We start from the raw sequence: 22,615 nt of genomic DNA, 5'->3' as shown, positions 1-22,615 counted from the left end.
TTCTGGCTAATTGCATTTTCCCTCACATCTTTCTCACTTCCACGAAGATTTTTAGTTCTGAGCACCTTTTTCTGTAATACAAACAATGTAGAAGAAATTATACGATTTTATAAATTTTTAAAATTTTTTTACCTTTCGCCTGGACGGAGAATCGAACCGCGGACCATGCACTTTGTAAGCCAACACACTAACCACTGAGCTATGTACCTGTTATGGTCATCAATAGATAAATATCCATATAAGTTATATTTATATAGCATAGCTTGCGGCGCCCACGAACCGAATAAACAAAGTTTATTTAACAGAAACAAACATTTAGTTTGGCACCGTGGAGCAGTGGTTGCTACGTCTGACTCTCATGCCAAGGGTCGTGGGTTCGATCCCTGCTTCGACCAAAGTTTTTTTTTTTTTTTTTTTTTTTTTTTACAGAAGATTCCGAAAAAAATGTTCAACATTACATTGTACTATATTAAATTTTGAACTGTAAAATGTGTTTTATTAAAGACCAAAAGTCAGAAAAGAACAGTGTTTGATATAAACGAAATGGACTCTGTTGTTGTTTCAAAAATAACTTTTTTTATTGAACAAATAAAAACTTTGTAACAAACGAATTTTTTTGGTGATAAAAGTTTAAAATTTTCGAAGCAATTCAAAAAACTCTAACAAAAGAAAAACGTTTTCGGTACACGTTTTCCAAACGTTTTTTTTTCTTTGCGTGTATTATTCTATAATAATCATATCTGGGTGTATCTGCTTAGATCTGAAGCGGCTAATTTTGAGATCAAATAATATCTAAGTAGATCCACTAATTTGTACTTGGGTTATGCTGATATATATTTTACTGCCGCCCAAGAATAGGCATCCAAAAATCACTTTTACAGATCAAAATCTGTGCACATGTAATCCTTTCCTAAGAAAGAACAAAATACAATTATGTTTTTCCAAATCCTCTCACTATCTACGAAAATTTCCAGCTGGATGATCCCATTAACTTTTTTGTTGTCAAAGCTGTGGATTATTATGATGGGAGGGAGCAGTAATACTTGTGTCGATATTGTCGTCCTTTTGTTTGGTGTCAGAATTACGTCTGAGACACTTTAACGTTGGGACAAAAATAGAATGGTTGTCTGTCTGCTGCGCTTTTGTATTTGGATTTTCTTGGAAACGGAAATATCCCATTGTTAGAGTAGACGCGTATAGGTGTATGCATTTTTTATGGGTTTTAAAGTTCTTTTTGCCAATTTTTTTGCTTCGAGCATTGCAATTATTTCCGGCAAATTTACTTGCCGAGCGTGTTATATGGAAATGATTGTACGAAATTTAATGTTTAGCCTTCAATGTTAGTTTTATCCGTAGTTGGCCGGTTAAGAGCATCGATTTGCAGCACTTGGAATATGGGCCATATCGAGCCGTAGTCTTGGGCCATATCTGGATGATGAACAACAGCTCCTATAATTCCATCCGATCAATTTGCCAATAGCGTTAGTGCGGCAAGTGCGTTATCGTTGTGAATGAACCTTCCTCTAAAATGTGTCCGTGTTGAGCAAACACCACATCCATTTCATCGACAGTTTTTTCATACACTGAAAAAAAATATTGTGATGAGATCATAGACCTCATGTCCTTAAATACGAAGGCGAATTTCGCATAGCATAGAAGACACGTGTCGCTGATGTACAGCTTTTTTCCTTGTCTAAAAGTCGATAAACTCTTTAACGAAGTAGTTAAGAAACCTTGTTTGACTAAGGGCAACTTGGCTTTAATAATTCTGAAAAATTCTTCAAAATTAATGAAATCTTTTTAATTTTGTTGACGTTTTGTGACCTGAGTGCAAAGTAAAAAAGCCTTCACAAATAGGGAACACTTTATTTTGAAGATGTTTTTTACCTTAAACAAGGCTTATTTTCTACTTGAAGTTGAGTCTGAATTTGAAATTGAAGAAAAGGCTGGAAAAAATTAAGAAATTAGAATTTGTTTCCTAGAAAAGTCCAAAAAACTCAATTTATATAGTTATCCTTACTTCAATTCTCCGCTAATTCTTTGCAAACCGGTCATGTTTTCTTCAGTGTCCCTATTTTTGTCCCGTGGTGTATATGACCCACAATACCAAGTATTTATCGGACGATCCTCGCAACTTTTTCCAAGATATCGAATGTCTAAACTACAATGGTATATTTTCTTCACAACTTACGGTGAAATATTTGATTGTTTTCTATTAAAAGAAAAATTCCATCACATACTCTATTTATTATGGATCAACATCAACCTGAATAGACGACATCAATGATTTTGACATGGGGTCCTTATAATTCTAATTAAAATCTGTCAATGGCGCGTCAACAATATACTTAAAGTATTCCCTCTCTCTTAAGGGGAGCCGCTAAGTGTGATAAATGTTCATTGTCTGGAAATAGAATTGCGTCTCAGACAAGTTCTGCCAACAAAATCAAATCGCATTAAATTAAAAAATTTTGCATTGGAAATTATGACTAAGAAACTCCTATTTGAGACAGAACACACCCACGTATCAGATGACAGCTAAGGGATTAACTAAAAGGTAGATGCGCCTTGTCGAATGCCTTATTACACCTCCAAAAATGAAAATTTAATGATACGGTGTCGCTAAATGTATTAAGCGCTAAGTGTATTATGATACTCATAAACAAAGAAAAATACTTTGTTACTAAACAAAATTTTAGAAAAAGAGGGGCTTTGATCTCGTGCAAAAAGCCAATAGCAGGGAATAACATAAAAAACTGTTCTCATAAATCTATACTCGAACCGTCAATCGGTTCTCAACAGAAAATCGGTCATACTCGCAGACTATTTTAAAGTTGATTCTTTAACTGCCTGTTCATGAAACGCAAAATCGACTCGAGACGAATCGTTCATCTAGATTGAAACTAGATGAACAGTGGGAGCTACCGTGATGCAATGGTTAGCATGGCCGCCTTGCATACACAAGGTCGTGGGTTCGATTCCTGTTTCGACCGAACACCAAAAAAGTTTTTCAGCGGTGGATTATCCGACCTCAGTAATGCTGGTGACATTTCTGAGGGTTTCAATGCTTCTCTAAGTGGTATCACTGCAATGTGGAACGCCGTTCAGACTCGGCTATAAAAAGGAGGTCCCTTGTCATTGAGCTTAACATGGAATCGGCCAGCACTCAATGATAAGAGAGAAGTTCACCACTGTGGTATCACAATGGACTGAATAGTCGGGCTGCCACCTAAATAACTTTAGATATATTTGCTATCGAACACCGAAACAATTGGGTTTCCACAGACTCTGATTTCGAGATATCAATTTGGAATTTTTGACGAATCGTTTGTGCCGAGGCGAACGAAAATTCTACGAACAGGCAGTAAGTTTAAACAAAGCTCGGTGGAGACAAGCGAGACAACGGGTACAATAAAAAATGTACATATTTACCATTAAAGAGAACTTTGTTGGTCTAATATTTGTTTTCGGAGGAAAGAGATATTTTTGTGTGTACACGGACGAAACAGACTGTTTTTCATATGTTTGGGTGTAAAAATTATATGTTTGGAACTCAAATTTTTTAACACAATATTTTTAAGTTCAAGCATATTATGTTCATAAACTAGCATAACATGTTTGGAACATATATGTTAATATATTAGAACATATTATGTTTGGGACATAAGATTTTTGTAAATATAATATGCTTAGACGCAAACATATTGTTTGAATTTCTCAAACATCATTTATCGTAAGCAAACACATGGTGCTATCTGTACTTAAAGCAAATGTGTCCATCCTTATTGATTTTCCATATGTGCATTATCTTTTGTGTATACGTTACGATAATTAGTGCTACCTAGAATTTAATGTAAGGAATTTTCAGGATATGTGTTCTCATGTTAGTTTTATGGCTTGATAAGATGAAGTAGTGTGGTACTAGGTTAGGAAATAGTTTGTAAGATAGCAAGAAAGAAAGAAAAATTAAAAATCAAATGAGTGTATTCATCAACCTCGACGAAACATATATAAATTTGGAAATAGCCTATAAACATATATGTATTTAGAAAGAGAGACGTAGAGAGGATGCTGACAGTAAAATAAAGGAAGTAACCAATTGGTGCCTTAAAAATATATCCACACAAAGAAAATTTCATTAAAATTTTGTACTACCAGTGTATGTCCTAAGGTGAAACATAATATGTTTGATCAATACAAACAATAGTTTGTTTGCACCAATCCTGGAAATATATATGTATGCTTGAAGCAAAATGTGTTTGGGGTATATGTTACAGAAGCGATTTTTTTGAGGGTGTAGCTACTACGTGGATTCATCAGTGCAAAAAACATTCCCATAGTACTAAAGTAACAGGATGCCGCTATAACATACACAGAAAAAATGTAACTCGTAATTTATGGCAAGTTTTCAACATCAATTTAGTTCATCACAGAATATTCAGAATATTATGAAATTTTAGTAATAACACTAGTTTACAAAAAAAAATGTTTCTTCATGTGCACTTGATGAGAGGCAACCTTTCTTATGTATTGTGATCTGCTGAATTAAAAAAAAAATATGGAATAGTTTTACAGATATCCCGTTATTTTTGAACCACTTAACTTATCACAGATCCAATTATGTTATACACGATTATTCGTCATCTTAATACCTTTCATTTAAGTACACAATCGGACATTTCTAACTCGAGATATAATTTGTTTAGTGAAAAAAGAGCGAAAACTAAAAAATTTTTAAACATTTTTTTTTTCGAATTCAGCAGATAAAAATACATAAGAAAAGTCGACTCTCATCAAGTGTACATTTTCAGTGTAAACTAGTTTAATTATTATTTAATTTAATTTACTTAGAGTAGCGTACTTGTACACGAAATTTCTACTATAACTAAGTGCAATAAAGTAAATATCTTGCCATAGAGTACGAGCTATTTTTTTCTTTGTAACCATCATTAAAACCATAATATAATCGGGTAGTACTCTTTGAAATTCCCTGACGGAACTGCAAATTGTTTGCTTCAATGTACGTAATCGTTAAATTAAAATTGCAATCTGTGATTTGCTTTCCAATATCGGAGAATATATTTATACAAATTACATTACTAGTTCAATGAAAATGTTCTCTAATTTTAATAAATTTAATTAAATTATAATTAAAGAACAATATAAAAGAACGATGTTATTATGGAAATATTTTTGTCTTGACATTCTTGCATTTAAAAATGAATTTGTCTCTTGGGCCTCATTCTGCAAGGCCTTGTGTATTGATAACCTATCTTTAGCTAACCATCCATAGCCACAACTGTTATTTAAGGCTTACAGCGATAAAAGCGTTTTAATTAAAAATCCATGAGAATGACTTTATTTTTATTAATTTATTCTCGTTTAAGTAAAAAAAGAAAACAAAACAGGAAAGCAAATATGTTTAGTACGAAACAGCAAAAATAGAAATGAAGAGGATGCAAAAACACCAGAGAAAAAAGTCACTGCTCATTAGGGATAAAAAGGACTTATAAGTTCGGTATTTTCTCCGTCATAATAACAAGAACTACAACACCAAAAACCCTTAGGAAGCCAAAATAACTCCAACGGATAATGAGAATTTGTCATAGCCATGGAAGGAACTTTGCTACAGCCATTCTCTCTGGCTTTTCAAGTGCCAAAGCGCAATGAGTAATTACACTCACTTAATACCAATTTACAATGACATTAAATAATGTCCTTTTCCCCTTTTTGGTTGAGTTCGCCCTTCTACCATGTGGCTCTCCTGTTTGTAGTTTTCTATAAGACTTCTGTCCTAAACCCTCTATTCACTTTATCGCTCAATTCTGACTTATCACCAGTGTAAGAGTCCTTGCCTTTATATCGCCAAATAGGTTTCAATTTTGCAAAACAATTCCTTAGTCCTTGTACTTCTACTAAATGTCCTCATGGACATTAAATCTCAAAATACCGATGTTTTTGTCGAAATTAATTCTTTGATATATGTATGTTTCTAGGCTTCTCTGAATATGTAATTGGAGCTTTAGAGATGTGGTATAGGGCAAACGATGTGGCATGAAAATTAATTCCATTTCAAATTCAGACATTCATGATTACAATTCACAGCAATAATTGGGGATTATCAATAAAGAAGTTTTCTGTTGCCACCCTTAGTTCTCTAGAGCATCTCCACAGCTCTTAATACTGCAAATATTAATTGCACACAAATTTTCGCCACGAATTGCAATAGAGTTCAATCATCAGCAGTTGGACGGTATCATAATGAATTGCCAATTTTAATGTGGCTCAAATTAAATAGACCATTGATTATTTGGAACACACAATCAGGAATGACAGTAATTGCTTCTGTTATTAATTGTAGCAATAAATGACAGGTGATTTACTAACAATTAAGAAGCGAAGACTGTTCTACGTTACACTGATTAATATCCTCGCAGAGGATGTACTCGATTAGATTAGGTAGGATAGCTGTCTGTTGTTGCAAAAGGACTTGGTCTATTGAGAATTTCTTTTTTATGTATGAGTTCTGCTGAAATCTATGTTAAGCTCAACGATATCATACCACTTTCCTTTGGAGTAAGTACATTTTATGAAACCAGAAACGAAATTGATGTAATTTTGGAAAATAGTAGCAAAAGTAAAAAAAAAAAACCTCTAAAAAAATTTGTTGGCGATTAAAGTTTGAACTTTTCGAAAAAATTAATAACGCTATAATAAAACAACAATGTTTACGATACATCGATGTCCTCATTCCAGAGTACGCTACGTCGACTTAGCGTTTTGTGATGGAGTTCGTTGCTTTTTATTCGGATTGATGTGAATTGCATCCTGTCAAAAGCTCGAATTTATTGGACACTTCTTTCAAAAGTTATGGTTAATATTGTACGTAGCCTGTGATTAAAGTTTTAAAAATGTCCAATCCAAAAAGGGCAAAAAGCTTTGTTCGGTCTAAAGTGGTCTAAGTCATTTTTAGCCATATTCTTTAATACAATCTCATCTTAACTATATGGTAGCCAGTTACGCTTATAATAATGCTAATCAAAATCTCAAGGCTTTACAAAGAATGCAGAATAAAGCATTGAAGGCTGTTTTTAATCTTCCACGTAACTTTTCTACATTAACATTATTCAAAGAATTTGCGAGTTCTGTTTTGCCATTAAATGGACTGCATACATACGGGCTTTTAGTCTATGTTTTCAAGTGTGTCAAGGATATTGGAAATCACCCAATATCTTTTACGCAAAATCAAAGTAATGTAAATACGAGAGGTAGAATGAATCTGAGAGTACCCCTTTGTAGACTAGAAAGGACCAAGCAACGAATTGATTTTATTGGAGCAAATGCTTACAATAATCTTCCTCCTGAAATAAAAGCACTTACGAGTATTTCAAGTTTTAAAAGATCATGCAAAAATTATATTCTCGACACAGTTGAAACACTTTTACATTAAATTAAGGTAGTTTAATTGATTTCATAAGTTTTTTTCAATTGTGTGAATTACTATTGCAAACTTTTGTACAATCATGAATTTTTGTTAGCCAACTAGCCCAATAATGCCTTGTGGCGCTGGGCCAAAATTGTATGGATATATAGCAAATTGTACAATAATTAAAATAATAATAATAAAAAAAAAAATAAAAAAAAAATCTATTATCGCTATTTTGAATTCGTACATATTTTGAATTCGTATTTTGTATAATTCGCTATTTTGAATTCGTACATACTCTACAATAAACATGATTTTAAGACCGAAAAAAATTAATTTATATTTTATACGGTTTTTGAGAAATTCAAAAAAAAACTTTGAACTTGTTTCCTGTAAAATTTATTTTTTAAACTTGGCGTAATTTGGAATGGAGACATCGACATGTTTTCCAATATGTTTTGTCTCCTCTTTATTACCTATTTAAGATTGCATTAATTTCGGACTTTAATGTTGGTGATGCACGAATAGGGATGCCAGATTTTAAAGAGGCAAAAAGAGCACATTCAGCTTATAAAAAGAGCACATACGAAAGGAATTGAGCACACTTTTTCAAATAAAAGGAAATCATTTAATTTAATTTAATTGAAATATAATTCATTTAAACAAAGCAAAAAGGTACATACCATAAACATAAAATAAGTCACTTTCAACTCATGCTAATTTTCTTACAATACTTTGTAAGTCATTTTTTGGTGTTTTTGTGAAAAACGTTATTGAAAAAGTTTGTTTACATTTAGAACAGAGTACAAAGTGAAGCAACATCGGCATGCTCTTCTACGACTCTGATATATAAAGTAACACACTATTTAATTAGAAAATAACGGCTAGGAAAATCTCTTAGTGCGACATTTACATATTTTCAGTTTACTTTTACCATTTGATTAATATTTGTTGTGATGCAGAAAAAAGAGCACTTTCGCGTGCTCTTTTGGCCTGTCTTGTTTTAAGAGCACATTTTGTAAAAAAGAGCACATGTGCTCTTTAAAAGAGCACGTCTGGCATCCCTATGCACGAATTATTAGAACACGTTGCTGATCCAGAATAAGCATGATTCATTTTAAAGAAAACACCTTAAGGATTTTATAGCCCCTCCGATCCTCAATAAAAGTGGCTATAATTTGGCTATATAATTATAACCAGATAAAACTCACCTATATTTTGGCTTTATATTACAGTAAGTTCAGTCATCTTCTTACAACACGAATCGTGTAATGCCAAATCAAGCAAGTTTATGGACATAATAGCGAATAATGAAATGGGCTACATAAAAGTGGGAGATATAAAAAAGACTTTATGAGGCCAAAAACGGCATATTTTGCGTTTGCCCTTTGTAATTTCTGTAATACGAAATACATGCGAAAGGACGAAGCCAATTCACTGCGAATAACAATGTCAGGACGTGTATGTATATTTGCTATCTCTTGCATAGAATTCCAATGAGCTAAACCTAAACAAAACGTACACGCAACAAAAATAATATCTTCTCTCGGAAAGAAAGTATAAAACAGAGGGAGCTGTCTTTTGTTTTAAAAGTTTTCTCTTTCCATCTCCAATAAATAAATAAAGTTTTATTTACACTGCGACACCGGCAAGAAAACCATGGACTTCATCGACTTTAAATTTCGTTTCGACAAAGCGAAGAATCATTTTTTAATGTGCAGGAACTTAATAAAAATGTGCCTACTCAAACATGAATTTGCTGAAATATTTACAAACTCTCTATTCGCAAATATCCACACACGTACAAGTAAGATACGTGAACACTTATGTGTAAGGATATTGATAATGTAGATGTGTATGTATGTGGGTATGGCTTCCGTAAAGCCTTCCTAAGTGTTGCCAGTATTCCTTTTTTTTGTTTTGTGGGAATGTCTACCTTTGAGTTGGATAATTGGGAATTTGAAGAAATGATTGAAATCTATCCAGTTTTATTAGAAGCCAGTTTCTATAAGTAGTACGAACTCTTTCCTTCCGCAAAAGTACAAAAAATAAAACAACTACTGAATATATAACGTACATCTCGTCTCGTTTCGACATAGGAACAACTGGGGTAAATCAAGTTCGTTAATACCGATTTACATGATACCCAACGAAAAATGTAGAAGCAATAGCAAAATACCATTGCTTATTGAAGCGATAGAGTCTAAATATTCTTACCATGGAGATAGTCTGCGTTGCGATTTTCATAAAATCGGCAGTTGGATAGGCAGTATTCTCTTGGTAAACATGAAATTATTTCATTCCAGGAGGAATGTATGAAGTGCATCTTAGGATCCCAACTGAAACAAAGCGCCTTATTCGACAAATAAGGAAGCACAAGCAGCATCCCACACTCAAAAAAACTTGGATCCAAAGATTTTGACCTTCCTTTAAGGATTTTGGTATTGATTCCGAGCCAAAGATGCGGCTTCTTTAAAATAAAGACTTTTTTAGGGACCTCCCTGGCTTTAAATCTAGGATCGATAAAATTAAAATTGGCTACAGATCTCATTCACCGAATTTTTATTCTCAGTTTGCGATATATTAATAAAGGTATTCATGTACAAACAAATTCCAGTTTCAAAATCCAAATTATGCCAAGTACTTCAAAGTAAAAACAGTTTTCTTAATGCTAAAAAAACTTTAAACCAAAGATGCAAATCCTTAAAATAAGTCTTAGCCTATATTTGAAGCGTTTTTATCTTAAAATTAAAAATTCAATATGTCAAATGAGTTAAAGACCATTTTTTTAAATTAAAAATGTTTTTCTTTATGTTAAGGATCATTTGCTTTACTTCAAAGATCTACAACTGCAACATAGGGACGCAAAATTTCAAGATTTGTGTCCTAAATTTAATGAAAAAAAAATTGAAACAAGGATAATAAACTTTCTTTTAATTAAAATGCCATTATTTTAAAGAATTTTGTCCTTAGCATTGCGTAAATTTCGAGTCCTAAAATTTAAGTTGCATAATCTTCCATATTAGGTCAATATTTTTTTCAGTGCAAATATGCAGCAAGCGGTGTTTTATAGCTTAAGAAAGCGTTATTTTTCAGGTGAGATATCCCGATTTACATGGACTTCTTAAATCAGTCAAGATTTGAATTAAAATCATCTTTACTAAACAGGAAATAACCGACCCAATTGCTGATTTTATGCGAAGAGTAAGACCAAATAGCGCTGGAGTTAGTCCTTCAAAAAATTAATGGGAGAGAGAAAACTTCTTGAATTGGTGGATCATAAAATTTGGAGCAAAGGCTTCTCTTGATTTGATTACACCGTATTCTAGTTCATACATTTAAATATCAATAAATTTAATATTGTTTATTTTTTCACAAAAATTTATGAAAATTTTGTTGCGCATTTTTATTGGCCAATTTCGGCTAAAATTGGGGATTTTTGGCAACGATAGCTTTCTGATGTGGGAACACGAGCTCCACAAATGCTGGCAACATTGGCCTTCGTATTCTTTTCTGTTTCTTATACACGCACAAACGATAATGAATTAAACATTTATGCGATTTATGGAGTATTTCTTCATGTTGTTGTTGCTTTTGTTGTTTTCACATATCCTTTTTGTATGAATTCAAGAATTTAATTTTTCCCTCTATTGAGATACACTCTAACGAAATGGAAGGGGTCTCCTTGTTTGCTATCTTCTGTTTTTTTTTTTTTTTTGCTATGAAAAACGGATATGGTTAGCAGCTACATACATATGCAGAGAAAAGGAGTTGGCTATATGGCAACTACCTAGCTATCTCCCCACACATATTCTCATATCAACACTTTAATTTACTTGGCTGTCAGGACGAGTCAAATTATAGGAGTTTTGCGACTCCTTCCGTTCGTGTTATTCGTACTTCCTTCTTTCCGGCTTGTGTTTGGGCTTAATCGCTGAATTAGACAACAGAATAATAAATAAATTGTTTCATTTGTGTATTATCTTTGATTTATATCACTTGGTGTTTGTTGAAATAGGGATTTCAAATCGCATTTTATGGATTAGGGATTTAGAATCCATATATTATTGTTGTTTTTGATTTCAGCTTAAAGCCATGCATTGACTAAACTACAAGTGTAGCTTAACCAAGTATGCTTGTCAAATTTATTTGGGCAAAGCCCTATAGACTGCAAGATGGTAGGATGTACAGCTGTTTCAAAATCAAAACATTTGTAATTATATTAGACATATGGAAATGTCATTAATTTAAAATACAATTATTATGAAATATTCGTGAAGAATATTCCTTAACTTTTTGAGTTTTTAAGTAAATGCTCAATTATTTGAATAATTATACCTAATGATACCATCATTTATTCTATTTTATTTTATTAAGTCATTTACAGCCAAATCCATTACATGTTGAGAATAACAATTCGAAAATTACCAAGAAGTATTTACTATTGCCATTACAAGTTACTAATCCCAATAAACACAAACGTTTGAAAAATGCTAAATTTCAACAATTTTTCAAACATTTTTTCAAAGGATTAGTGTAATATTCAAGTTGAGAAATTGTTGAGAAAATCGCGTTCTCAACAAAAAACAGACATTACCCTCAACAGTGAAATTCAACACATTAGCAATAATATCTCAAGTGTTATCCTCAAATTGAAATGCATCGCTACTCAATAATTTGTCAAACAATTTTCGATGCGAGTCAAATTCAAAATTAACATCGTTGCAAATACTTTTGAACCTAAATTTGTATGAATGATATCCCCACTTCAAATTGAAAGTCAAAGCCAAAATTCTATGAATTTTGTATAATTTATTCATTTTTATCAAAATAAAATATATAATAATACACTACACTACAAAATATACTACAATACCAATTGATAAATAATAATCTTATTAAACATATCAACAAATAAGAACAAATAAAAAAAAAAAAAAAAACAAACAACAAAACTTTAAATATTTTAAACATTATTAGTAAACACTTTAGCATTGATAATTCGATTTCCTTCCTTTTGGTGTCATAAAACAACATTAAAATTTATTAACATGCGGGCAATTTGAAATTAGGAACGTACTGGACCGCGTGTTAGAATTAATTTCCAGTAGAAGAAATTCACAAAATATCCATTTTAAACTGATAATAGCATATGAATTAAACTGACGATGTGATGCACATTTCCATCCAGAAGTTGTTGATTTCAACAATTTGTTGTTTTTAACAATTTTAATTGGTTGCACTTGTAATGTTTCTGGAAACTTTTTCTTGTCGATAAGCCACTCATTTTTATTGATCAGCTTCTTATTGTTTGCAAGAATGTAGCATCCAAAGATTTTAGTTTTCTGCAGAGATTTAAATTTAGTGACTTCTCTAAAGTGTTGATTTAATTTTTCATATTGACGTACCAATTATCATAAACTATTTGAAACAGTTCCAGTTAATTGTCCACCATTTTTTCATTGGTCAGCTTTTTAATGTTTTCAAGAACGTAGAATCCATAATTTTAGTTGTCTGCAAAGAGATATACATTTAGTGACTTCCTTAAAGTTTTATTTCATTTTTTATTTTCACTTACCTATTTTTATAAACTATTTATTTGTGTAAAATTTTCCATTTTTTTTATTTCTTGCAATTGACCACGAACTTCGTTGCACAAATAAGTATTGAAAACCACATGGTTTTTTCGTTGCATTTTAGGGTAGTGTTTTGTCAAAGTTTTCTCATATTATCTTCAATACCTTTTCAAAGATTTCGTCAACATTTTGGCAAATTTGAAGTAATTCGCAAACAATTTGAAGATGTATTGAAGATGAGCTTTTTCAAGTCAAGTTGAATTTATGTTGAAAATTATATTTACCCTCAAACTGAAAAGTTGTTGCATTTGAAAAACGCTCATCCTGTGTTTATTGGGATTATAAATCGCCATAATGTAATGCAATGTGTAATGACAGCTTTACTCCTGGTAATGCGAATTGTAATGAGATGTGGTTACCTAGTTTTCGCTGGGATGTTTTAATCAAACGAAATTTACCTAATTAAAACTAAAAAAAATAAAATAAATTCTAAAATGTGGTGCGTCAGGAGTGGCATTTCCACGTCCTCTACACTATTGTACTATTCTAAAAAAACTGTTGGAGCAGGACTTCTTCTCCTTAATTAATTAAATTATTGCAATTTTTCCGTAACATAGAAGACGTTCTTTTACATAAAAGAACATTCTGTTGAGATGAGATCAATTTGGCTTCAATAAATCTGAAATCGTTCATAACCCTCTACCACTCATGAACTCCGATTTGTATGATATTTTGTATTGGAGATGATAACAAAAAAATAAAATACACATATTTTTTAATTTTCATTTATTTTTATTATTTGAAGAGAAACTCCCACAAATTGGGTATGTTGCCAAACATTATTTGCCACCAAAAAAAAAAACGTAAAAATTGTTCAAAAAGAACATTCTACAATAAAGCTCAAACACTTACCTCTTCAATTTATCAAGATTACAAACAAAACACAAACACAAAAATTTTTTATTATTTTTTGAAGTCACAGCAAACCGGCACTTTTCGTAAATACCAATAGTCAATAAAGAAATGTCAATTTCCAGCAAGTAGTGCCACCTAATTGTTCCATTTTTACAAGTTTATTAGCTCAGTATGTAAATTGAGCTAAAGAAATTATTTCTAGTAATTTTGAGGCACTCGAACGGTATGTTGCCTACAGTCTACACTATGATACAGAGGCTTAAATTCAATGATATTCTGTAGCATTCCTGCAAATGTTAAACATTATTTCCTTTGTCTTTGCCACATGAAAATCCTATTTCCATGTGATAGGCTGTGAACGAAAGTATGAGACAAATCTACAAATTAGCTAATAAGTAACTATAATTTTCTCTTATTGGCTATAATAACATGTTATCGTCTTGTTTCCTTCCTTCTCCTCCCATATCTGTTATTCTTAACCCCTCAAAATGAATACGTATTCCACATAGTTGTAGCAAATAATCCAAACTTTCTTCGAATTTCTTTAGTAGTAGCATGAAATTTTTGCGGTTAACCACAAAAGCCAAAGTTTTATAAACTTTGCTCTATTGTTGTGTGAATGGCATTGTGACTGATATCGAGTACTACTGACTTAAACAATGCCATAACAAATTGGAATTTGTGTTAAGACGACCCGTACAAGTGTGCTGCTACATCTCAGTCATGGTAGTAAGCCATCAATAAGGACGTTTCTTACTTGCAAAATGTTTTCCCTCATTATTTTTCCTTCTTGGTTGATTGATTTGTTTGTTTGCTGATTTCTTAGTTGCTGCTTCATTGGTCACATTGTTCGCTTTTGTTGTGAATATTTCATAATTTTCAATTCATTTCATTACAAGGATATCTTGGTCCTTTCATCTCAGCTTTCCTTTAGCCTACATTTTGTTCTTTCATCATCCGAAAGATTTGTTGTAATCCTTTCATCTTCGTTCCATTCACTCAACACTACCACCAATCTCATTCAACTCAAGGATATTGGCATTTCCTTGGTGAATGAGTCAATCTATTTTTCTTCATCATGATGTCATGCAATCTTGTAATTCCCAATAACTAATTATTACTATTATTAACATTTAGAGTATATGTATGCGTGTGAGTGTGAGAGAGAAAGAGAGAAGGATTGGGTGAAAAAGCTTGACTGTATTTGTTTGTAATTAATTCCCTTTAAGATTTACTAGCTCTTGATTTGCTTGTTCTTTTGTTTTATTTACTTATAGTTAAATACAAATATGATTTTGTTTTCTTTTCTTCTTCTTCTTTTTTTATCTTTTTAGCTCCTGAACCTGCAAAAAATGAAAAATCAAAAGGTATTTCATTTGATGTTTGTGTTTTTTTTCGAGTTTGTAGAATGTAGAAGTAGCAACTAGGGAAATATTAAATTATTTTTATATAAAATGAAATATATATTTTCAATATCGCTATATGGACATGCTTTAGTTTTTCTTTTATGACAAGGTAATTAAAAAACTTACCAGCTCATTACACTTTCCTTGTTTTAACAACACATTTTGAAAATCACAAAAAGTGGAGTAGAATTTTGTTCAATTTTCGCACGAGATATTTAATTTTTTTTCTAATAAACAGTTTTTTGTATGTATATAAACTGGTTGATGGGATCTTCGCTTATTGTATTAATTTCTATTTTCAATGAGAATCTAAATCAATTTTCAAAAAAAAAAAAAGAATTAATTTTAAAATAAATCTTTTTTGTCACAATCTAACTACCCAGTGCGAGTACTGATCTAAAATCTATTCTATTTTTATGAGATTTCCAAAATGCTCTATTAAAACAAGCAAAATATAATGATCTTTTATTCTATTTAATTACCATACGATTACGAAAGTACTTCTCATAAAATTAATGAACTGAAAGAAAAGGAAGCGCTCATAATTCGTACTATTTTCCAAACTATACGACTATTCTCTTCTGCTTTTAGTTTCGTAGCTATTGATATTTACGGCCATTGTACCCACGATTAGATTATAAAAATTTTGAGACACACTTAGGGTAAGGAAAGTCTTACTTTGGAATTTCCTTTCTGCACATACGAGGGTATGCAATCGCATTATTGTCAGAGATGTTCTGTAAGGTATTGACATACATTTACGACGTATTTTCCCATACAGCAAGAACGTCGTAAATCTTCGTAAAATCCCTGCAAGCATTTGGGTGATTGTTTTATCGTCTTTCGCTAAAATGTCACTACTTAGGATCGCCGGGAAGTTTTCTGGTAGTAAAATCTCAAGCACAAGAAAAATAAAAACAACTATCGCGTGGGGTGTTTCCGTTTCCAAACAAATTCGACTCTTAACAGTGATCAAAAATCTAAATATAGACTCCATACATCGACATAGCGAATTTTTTAATCCCTGCCAACATTTGGGTGATAGTTTTATCGTCTTTCGCTAAGATGTCGCTATTTCGTATCGCTAGGAAGTTTTCTGGTAGTAAAATCTCAAGCACAGCAACAATAGAAACAACTATCGCGTGGGGTGTTTCCGTTTCGAAACAAATTCGACTCTAACAGCGATCAAAAATCTAAATATAGACTCCATACATCGACGTAGCTAATTTTTCAATAGCACCTCTCTGAGAGTACATGTGTGTAAAAAGCCACTATCAACCAACGAGCGTGGGTGGCACAGAGGGAGAGCCTCTGACTTGAAAACGAAAGGTTCCGAGTTCAAAGCTCGGTGCGGACGATCATCATTTTTATTTTTAAAAAATAACTATCGCTTTTTTGACTTCTTTTGGTCACTGGTTCGATTCCCCGAGAACACTATCGCGTAATGGGACATTTGTTCCCGAACGGGGACACTTACTCGATAAGAAAATGATATCGCCTATGAAAGTTTTATCTTCCAGGGTGAAACTACTTCGATACACTTTCGATAGAAAATGTTTGCAGGGATAGCACCTCTTTGAGAGTACATGTGTGTAAAAAGCCACTATCAACCAACGAGCGTGGGTAGCACAGAGGGAGAGCATCTGACTTGAAAACGAAAGGTTCCGAGTTCAATGATCGGTGCGGCCGATCATCTTTTTTATTTTTAAAAAAATAACTATCGCTGTTTTGACTTCTTTTAGTCACTAGTTCGATTCCCCGAGAACACTATCGCGTAGTGCGACATTTATTCCCGAACGGGAACACTAACTCGATAAGAAAATGATATCGCCTATGAAAGTTTTATCTTCCAGGGTGAAACTACTTCGATACACTTTCGATAGCAAATGTCGGTCGAAGTCGCATATTGAAGCATACATTGAAAAAAAAAGCATGCCCGGTTCCAAAGAATTTGGTATTGATTCCGAGCCAGAGAAGCGGAGAACGTGTTAACTATAACTTAAGTTTCCAAAGTCAAGTAAAAAACGTTTCTAAACTAAAACCATATCATATATTTAAAAACTTTTTTGCTTTGTAGCCAGGATGCAAAAAGTCAATAATTTTAAAGACGATTTAATTAATAACAATTTCAAAATATTATAAAAAATTCTCCAATACGAAGAGATATTGAAAAATAGTTTAAAATCAAATCTAGGTAGCCTGTAAGTATTATTGACATTTACTAGGTTTTTTTACGTTTTCGACATTTACACCTTTTTGACAGTAGAAAATAGAAAAATTGCAACTCGGACCATCTCCGATGATCATGTGTAGACAGCTACAAAATCAATTAGTTGCATGCCAAAAAATTATATTCTTCCACGTAAGTATTATATGCTTAGAAATGTTTTTGAGAAATTAATAAGATTAAGAAAAACTATTGGTTAAAATACGATATGAATTTACGAATGTCCCAGTGTATGAAGTCTACTTATTGCTACGCTAGTCTCTTTCAAGACTTGTTGTTTCAATAAAATAATTCGTACTTCGACTCACAATTCAAGAAAAACTCTATTCGAGTTTCTTAACATCCAGGAAAAATTAATTGCAATTCCATGTCGAACACAACAAAATATCGAACAAGATATCAGGAAAATTTTCTGAGACGATCTAACAATGTCCGCCTTTCCTCTGTTATAATCACACTACAGGCAATCTTTGATTTACAGTAATATCCATGTAAGCAAGATCGATCCCTCGATCGGAACTCCGATGCTAACCATTGCAGAATTTATCCACAATTGAAGCAATTTATTATCGATTCGGCCAGATCCAATGTTCGGAACAAATATATTTGTTTTAATATAGTGCTAAATATGCTGAAGATTATTGATAAAAAGTTCATAAAGACATATGGAATATTGGCAATATCATCATTTATATCGGTTCGGGTTTGGCATCGTCCACCATAGGATTACAAACCGGTTGAAGTCGGATTTAATGAGAAAAATCGTGGCTCACTCCAGAATCCTGATTCTAACATAACTATGTTAGTTGTCATTCAATTTCATGGAAATATGATGGATTTCCTTTTACTACACCTGATATTGCAGTAATCATATAGGTCCAATTGGCTTAAAAATTGGCCCATGTAACAGGTTGGCTGATAAGTCCCCGGTCTAACAAAGAAAAACACATTTTTTTTGTCAAAATTCGTTTTTATTATTCAACATAGTTCCCTTCAAGAGCGATACAACGATTAAAACGACATTCCAATTTTTTGATTTTGGTAGTACTCCTTCGGTTTTGCCTCAAAATAGGCCTCAGTTTCGGCGATCACCTCTTCATTGCAGCCAAATTTTTTCCCTGCGAGCATCCTTTTGAGGTCTGAGAACAAGAAAAAGTCAGTGGGGGCCAGATCTGGAGAATACGGTGGGTGCGGAAGCAATTCGAAACTCAATTCATGAATTTTTGCCATCGTTCTCAATGACTTGTGGCACGGTGCGTTGTCTTGGTGGAACAACACTTTTTTCTTCTTCATATGGGGCCGTTTTGCCGCGATTTCGAGCTTCAAACACTACAATAACGCCATATAATAGTCACTGTTTAATGGTTTTTCCCTTCTCAAGATAATCGATGAAAATTATTCCATGAGCATCCCAAAAAACAGAGGCCATTACTGTGCCAGCGTACTTTTGAGTCTTTCCACGCTTCGGAGACGGTTCACTGGTCGCCAAGGCCGTATTCAGGGGGGATGAGGGGGATCAAATGGCGCAAAACTGCGAAAAGAACCTGCTTAATTCAGCGATGGAAGCACTTGGAGAGTGCAATAAAGGGATATTTCCAAAAATTTTGGTCACTTTGCCAGGGATGGAAAATACAATTTTTAAGAAAGTACAAAAAAGGTATTTTTTGAGCGGAAAGGTACTTTTTACTAAATTTCAACAAAAATTTCACTGGAAGATTATTGTCAAGAGACAGATTTTTAAAGAAAATAAAATTTTGCAAAAATTTTCTATAGAAATAAAATTTTGCAAAAAAATTTACAGAAAAAAAAATTTTGCAAAATTGTTTCTATAAAAATAAAATTTTGCAAAAAATTCCCATAGAAATAAAATTTTTACAAAAATTTCAATTGAAATAAAATGTTGACAAAATTTTCCATAAAAATAAAATTTTGAAAAAATTTTATATAGAAATAAAATGACAACATTTTCTACCGAAATAAAAAATCAATAATATAGAATCGCATTCTTTTTTTTCGACTAAAACATTCTTGAAGTTCAATAAAATCCTGTTTTTGACTATATGTTTTACAATATCGAGATTTTCTTCCCACATGAACATGTCTGTTTTGCCATATTTGTAAAAGACTATTAGCAAATAAGGTTGATAAAGACTTTCTCAAAATGTAAAAATATTTTGTCAAAGCTATTGTACCATAAATCTCATATCGATTCAAAAATGTCTACACAAAAGGTACTTAATCCTTCGCAGGGGTACTACGGTACTGACCGGGGTGAAAAAGTATTGAAAAAAGTACTATAGTACTGCATTTTCCATCCCTGCATCCAAAAGTTGCCAAAAAACCGAGCCGGACTATCGACTTACAAGAAGGTAGTGACTCCAAATCGCGATGATAAACGAAATATGACGGCCAAAGCGCGATCCCGGAGGCTGTACACGACGATGCTGACGAAGTTTGACTGCGTGGTAATGGACGACGAAACCTACGTCAAAGCAGACTACAAGCAGCTTCTGGGACAGGAGTTTTATACGGCAAAAGGAAGGGGAAAGGTAGCACATATTTTCAAGCACATAAAACTTTCAAAGTTCGCAAAGAAATATCTCATTTAGCAAGCCATCTGTACCTGTGGCTTGAAAAGCAGCATTTTCATAGCTTCCGGGACTGTCAACCAAGAAATTTACGTGAAAGAGTGTTTGAATAAACGTCTGCTGCCTTTCCTGAAGAAACACGGTTGTTCCGTGCTGTTTTGGCCGGATTTGGCATCTTGCCATTACGGTAAAAAGGCCATGGAGTGGTACGCCGCCAACAACGTGCAGGAGGTTCCCAAGGACAAGAACCCTCCCAACACGCCAGAGCTCCGCCCACTTGAGAAATACTGGGCTATTGTCAAGCGGAACCTAAAGAAGACCAAAAAAACTGCTAAGGACGAGCAGCAGTTCAAGGCAAACTGGCTTTCTGCGGCGAAGAAGGTTAGGTTAAAGTGGCAGCCCGATTAAGATTCAGGCTCACTTAGACTATTCAGTCCATTGTGATAAATTGTGAGGCCCGGCAATTCGGATTTGGAAAAGCGAAAGCCTAACTGAATATTTTTCCTGAATTTTATACTAATTGAACTTGAAAAAGAAATTTAATTTGATTTTTTAAATAAACGATTTCACCGATTTACACGCGTTTTCCCTTGACCAAATTTTGACCGTATCACCCTTTATAGGAAATATGAAGCGAGAGAAATTTTAATGTAATTATACAAAGAGCATTTATGATTTATCAGGCGATACTTATGTATTCGAGATATAGGACAATTTGAGTAACATTTACAATTTTTGTTATTCAGCAGTGATGATTTTACAAGGATATTGGTTAGATCTTGCCAAGATATGTGGTCAAGTGTGGGTTGTGATATATTATTTGGTCAAGTCGGGCGACTTGGAGCCTTATTTAAAACTCAGCCGTTCTGTGGAAAGTCTGGCATTACAGTGTGTAGGATATGATAAAAATAAATGGGGAAATTATCACAAAATTTTGTGTAAAGTGTGGGAATTTTGGCCATATTTGTATAAAACGGAAAAACGAATATATGGAGGCTTTATCTAATTCTGAACCAAATTATATCAAACTTGACACACTTAAATATCATATTAAATATATTCTCCGTGGAAACTATGCAGTCAATTGGAGGAAAATCCCATTGAAAATGGGTCTAAAAATGTGATATAGTCTACCATATTTTCCCAACTCTGGTGTACATATAACGGGAGCTATATATAATCTGAACCGATTTCGACTAAATTTGACATGCATAGTTAGAATAATAATTATGTTATCTCTGCAAAATTTTACGTAAGTGGGAGCTTAACTTTGGCCCCCGTGGTCATTTGAGTATAAATCGGGCGAAAGATATATATGGGAGCTATATCTAAATCTGAACCGATTTCAACCAAATTTGGCACACTTACCGGTACTGTTAAACGTACTCCTTGTGCAAAATTTGAGCCAAATCACGGCAAAACTCTGGCTTTTGAGACCATATAAGTTCAAATCGGACGAAAGATATATATGGGAGCTATATCTAATCGACTCAGAATTTAATTCGGTATACTAAACGATGGGTCTCAGACATTTCCTTCTTGGCGTTACATACAAATGCACAAACTTATTATACCCTGTACCACAGTAGTGGTGAAGGGTATAAATATTGTATACATACGTATGCATAAATAAAATTTTCTACACATGAGATTATATGAATATTTTTTTTAAAGTTGAACCCCCCCGAATTAAAATCCTGGCTACGGCCTTGCTGGTCGCTGTCCACTCAGACGACTGTTGATTGGACTCAGGAGTGTAGTGATGGAGCCATGTTTCATCCATTGTCACATATCGACGGAAAAACTCGGGTGTATTACGAGTTAACCGCTCAGAATCATCAACACGTTGTTGTTGTTGGTCAAATGTGAGCTCGCACGGCACCCATTTTGCACAGAGCTTCCGCATATCCAAATATTGATGAATGATATGACCAACACGTTCCTTTGATATCTTTAAGGCCTCTACTATGTCGATCAACTTCATTTTACGGTCATTCAAAATCATTTTGTGGATTTTTTTGATGTTTTCACTCATTATCAAGTCAAGTTTTTGCTTCCATCGTATTTTTTCCCTTCAGAAAACAGTATTTTATCAAAACACGAAATTCCTTTTTTTCCATTTTTTTTCACAATAACAAATGTTGCTTCACAAAAGACGCTCTATCTCACAAACTAATTGTCTTACAGACGTCAAATTTTGACACGAATCATTTGAAGGTTTCTACTATACAAAAATAATATGCATTTAATACTAGCGACACCATTTATGTGTCAGACCGGGGACTTATCAGCCAACCTGTTAGTTGGTTGCATGGTAATTTTCGGTTGGGATTGCCCCGATAATGGGACCTCATACTTGTATGACTCATCTGTCCCTTTTTTTATGGAGAATAGCCCATATTTTTGGCAAAGTCAACAATATATCCCTTATGGGTAAACATACAGTCATGAAAAGTATGCATAAATAAGCATTATTA

The 22,615-nt window shown here is 33.2% G+C and overlaps 1 protein-coding gene and 1 long non-coding RNA gene across 6 annotated transcripts in view; one reads left to right on the top strand and one right to left on the bottom strand.

Moving 5' to 3' along the window:
- Nucleotides 1–22,615, top strand: part of Eip63E (cyclin dependent kinase Eip63E) — a 354,249-nt gene that overhangs the window by 286,532 nt on the left and 45,102 nt on the right. For 4 of the 5 annotated variants that reach the window (XM_075303421.1, XM_075303420.1, XM_075303424.1 and 1 more), the window contains one exon: nt 15,252–15,284. The exons of the other annotated variant lie outside the window; for it this stretch is intronic. In XM_075303421.1, the coding sequence (XP_075159536.1) occupies nt 15,252–15,284 (33 nt within the window). The remainder of the gene's footprint in view (nt 1–15,251; nt 15,285–22,615) is intronic. 5 annotated transcript variants of the gene reach the window in all.
- On the bottom strand, nt 12,518–13,317 carry LOC142232760 (uncharacterized). The gene is made up of 3 exons (XR_012721200.1): nt 13,005–13,317; nt 12,835–12,940; nt 12,518–12,771 (listed from the first exon to the last, which is right to left on the bottom strand). It is a non-coding gene; the product is annotated as an uncharacterized LOC142232760 (long non-coding RNA).

The sequence above is a fragment of the Haematobia irritans genome, chromosome 4 (genome assembly GCF_050003625.1).
Source record: "Haematobia irritans isolate KBUSLIRL chromosome 4, ASM5000362v1, whole genome shotgun sequence".
Classification (NCBI taxonomy): domain Eukaryota; kingdom Metazoa; phylum Arthropoda; class Insecta; order Diptera; family Muscidae; genus Haematobia; species Haematobia irritans.
The sequence above is the reverse complement of the archived record's forward strand: the minus strand, read 5'-3'. Positions and strand labels throughout refer to the sequence as shown.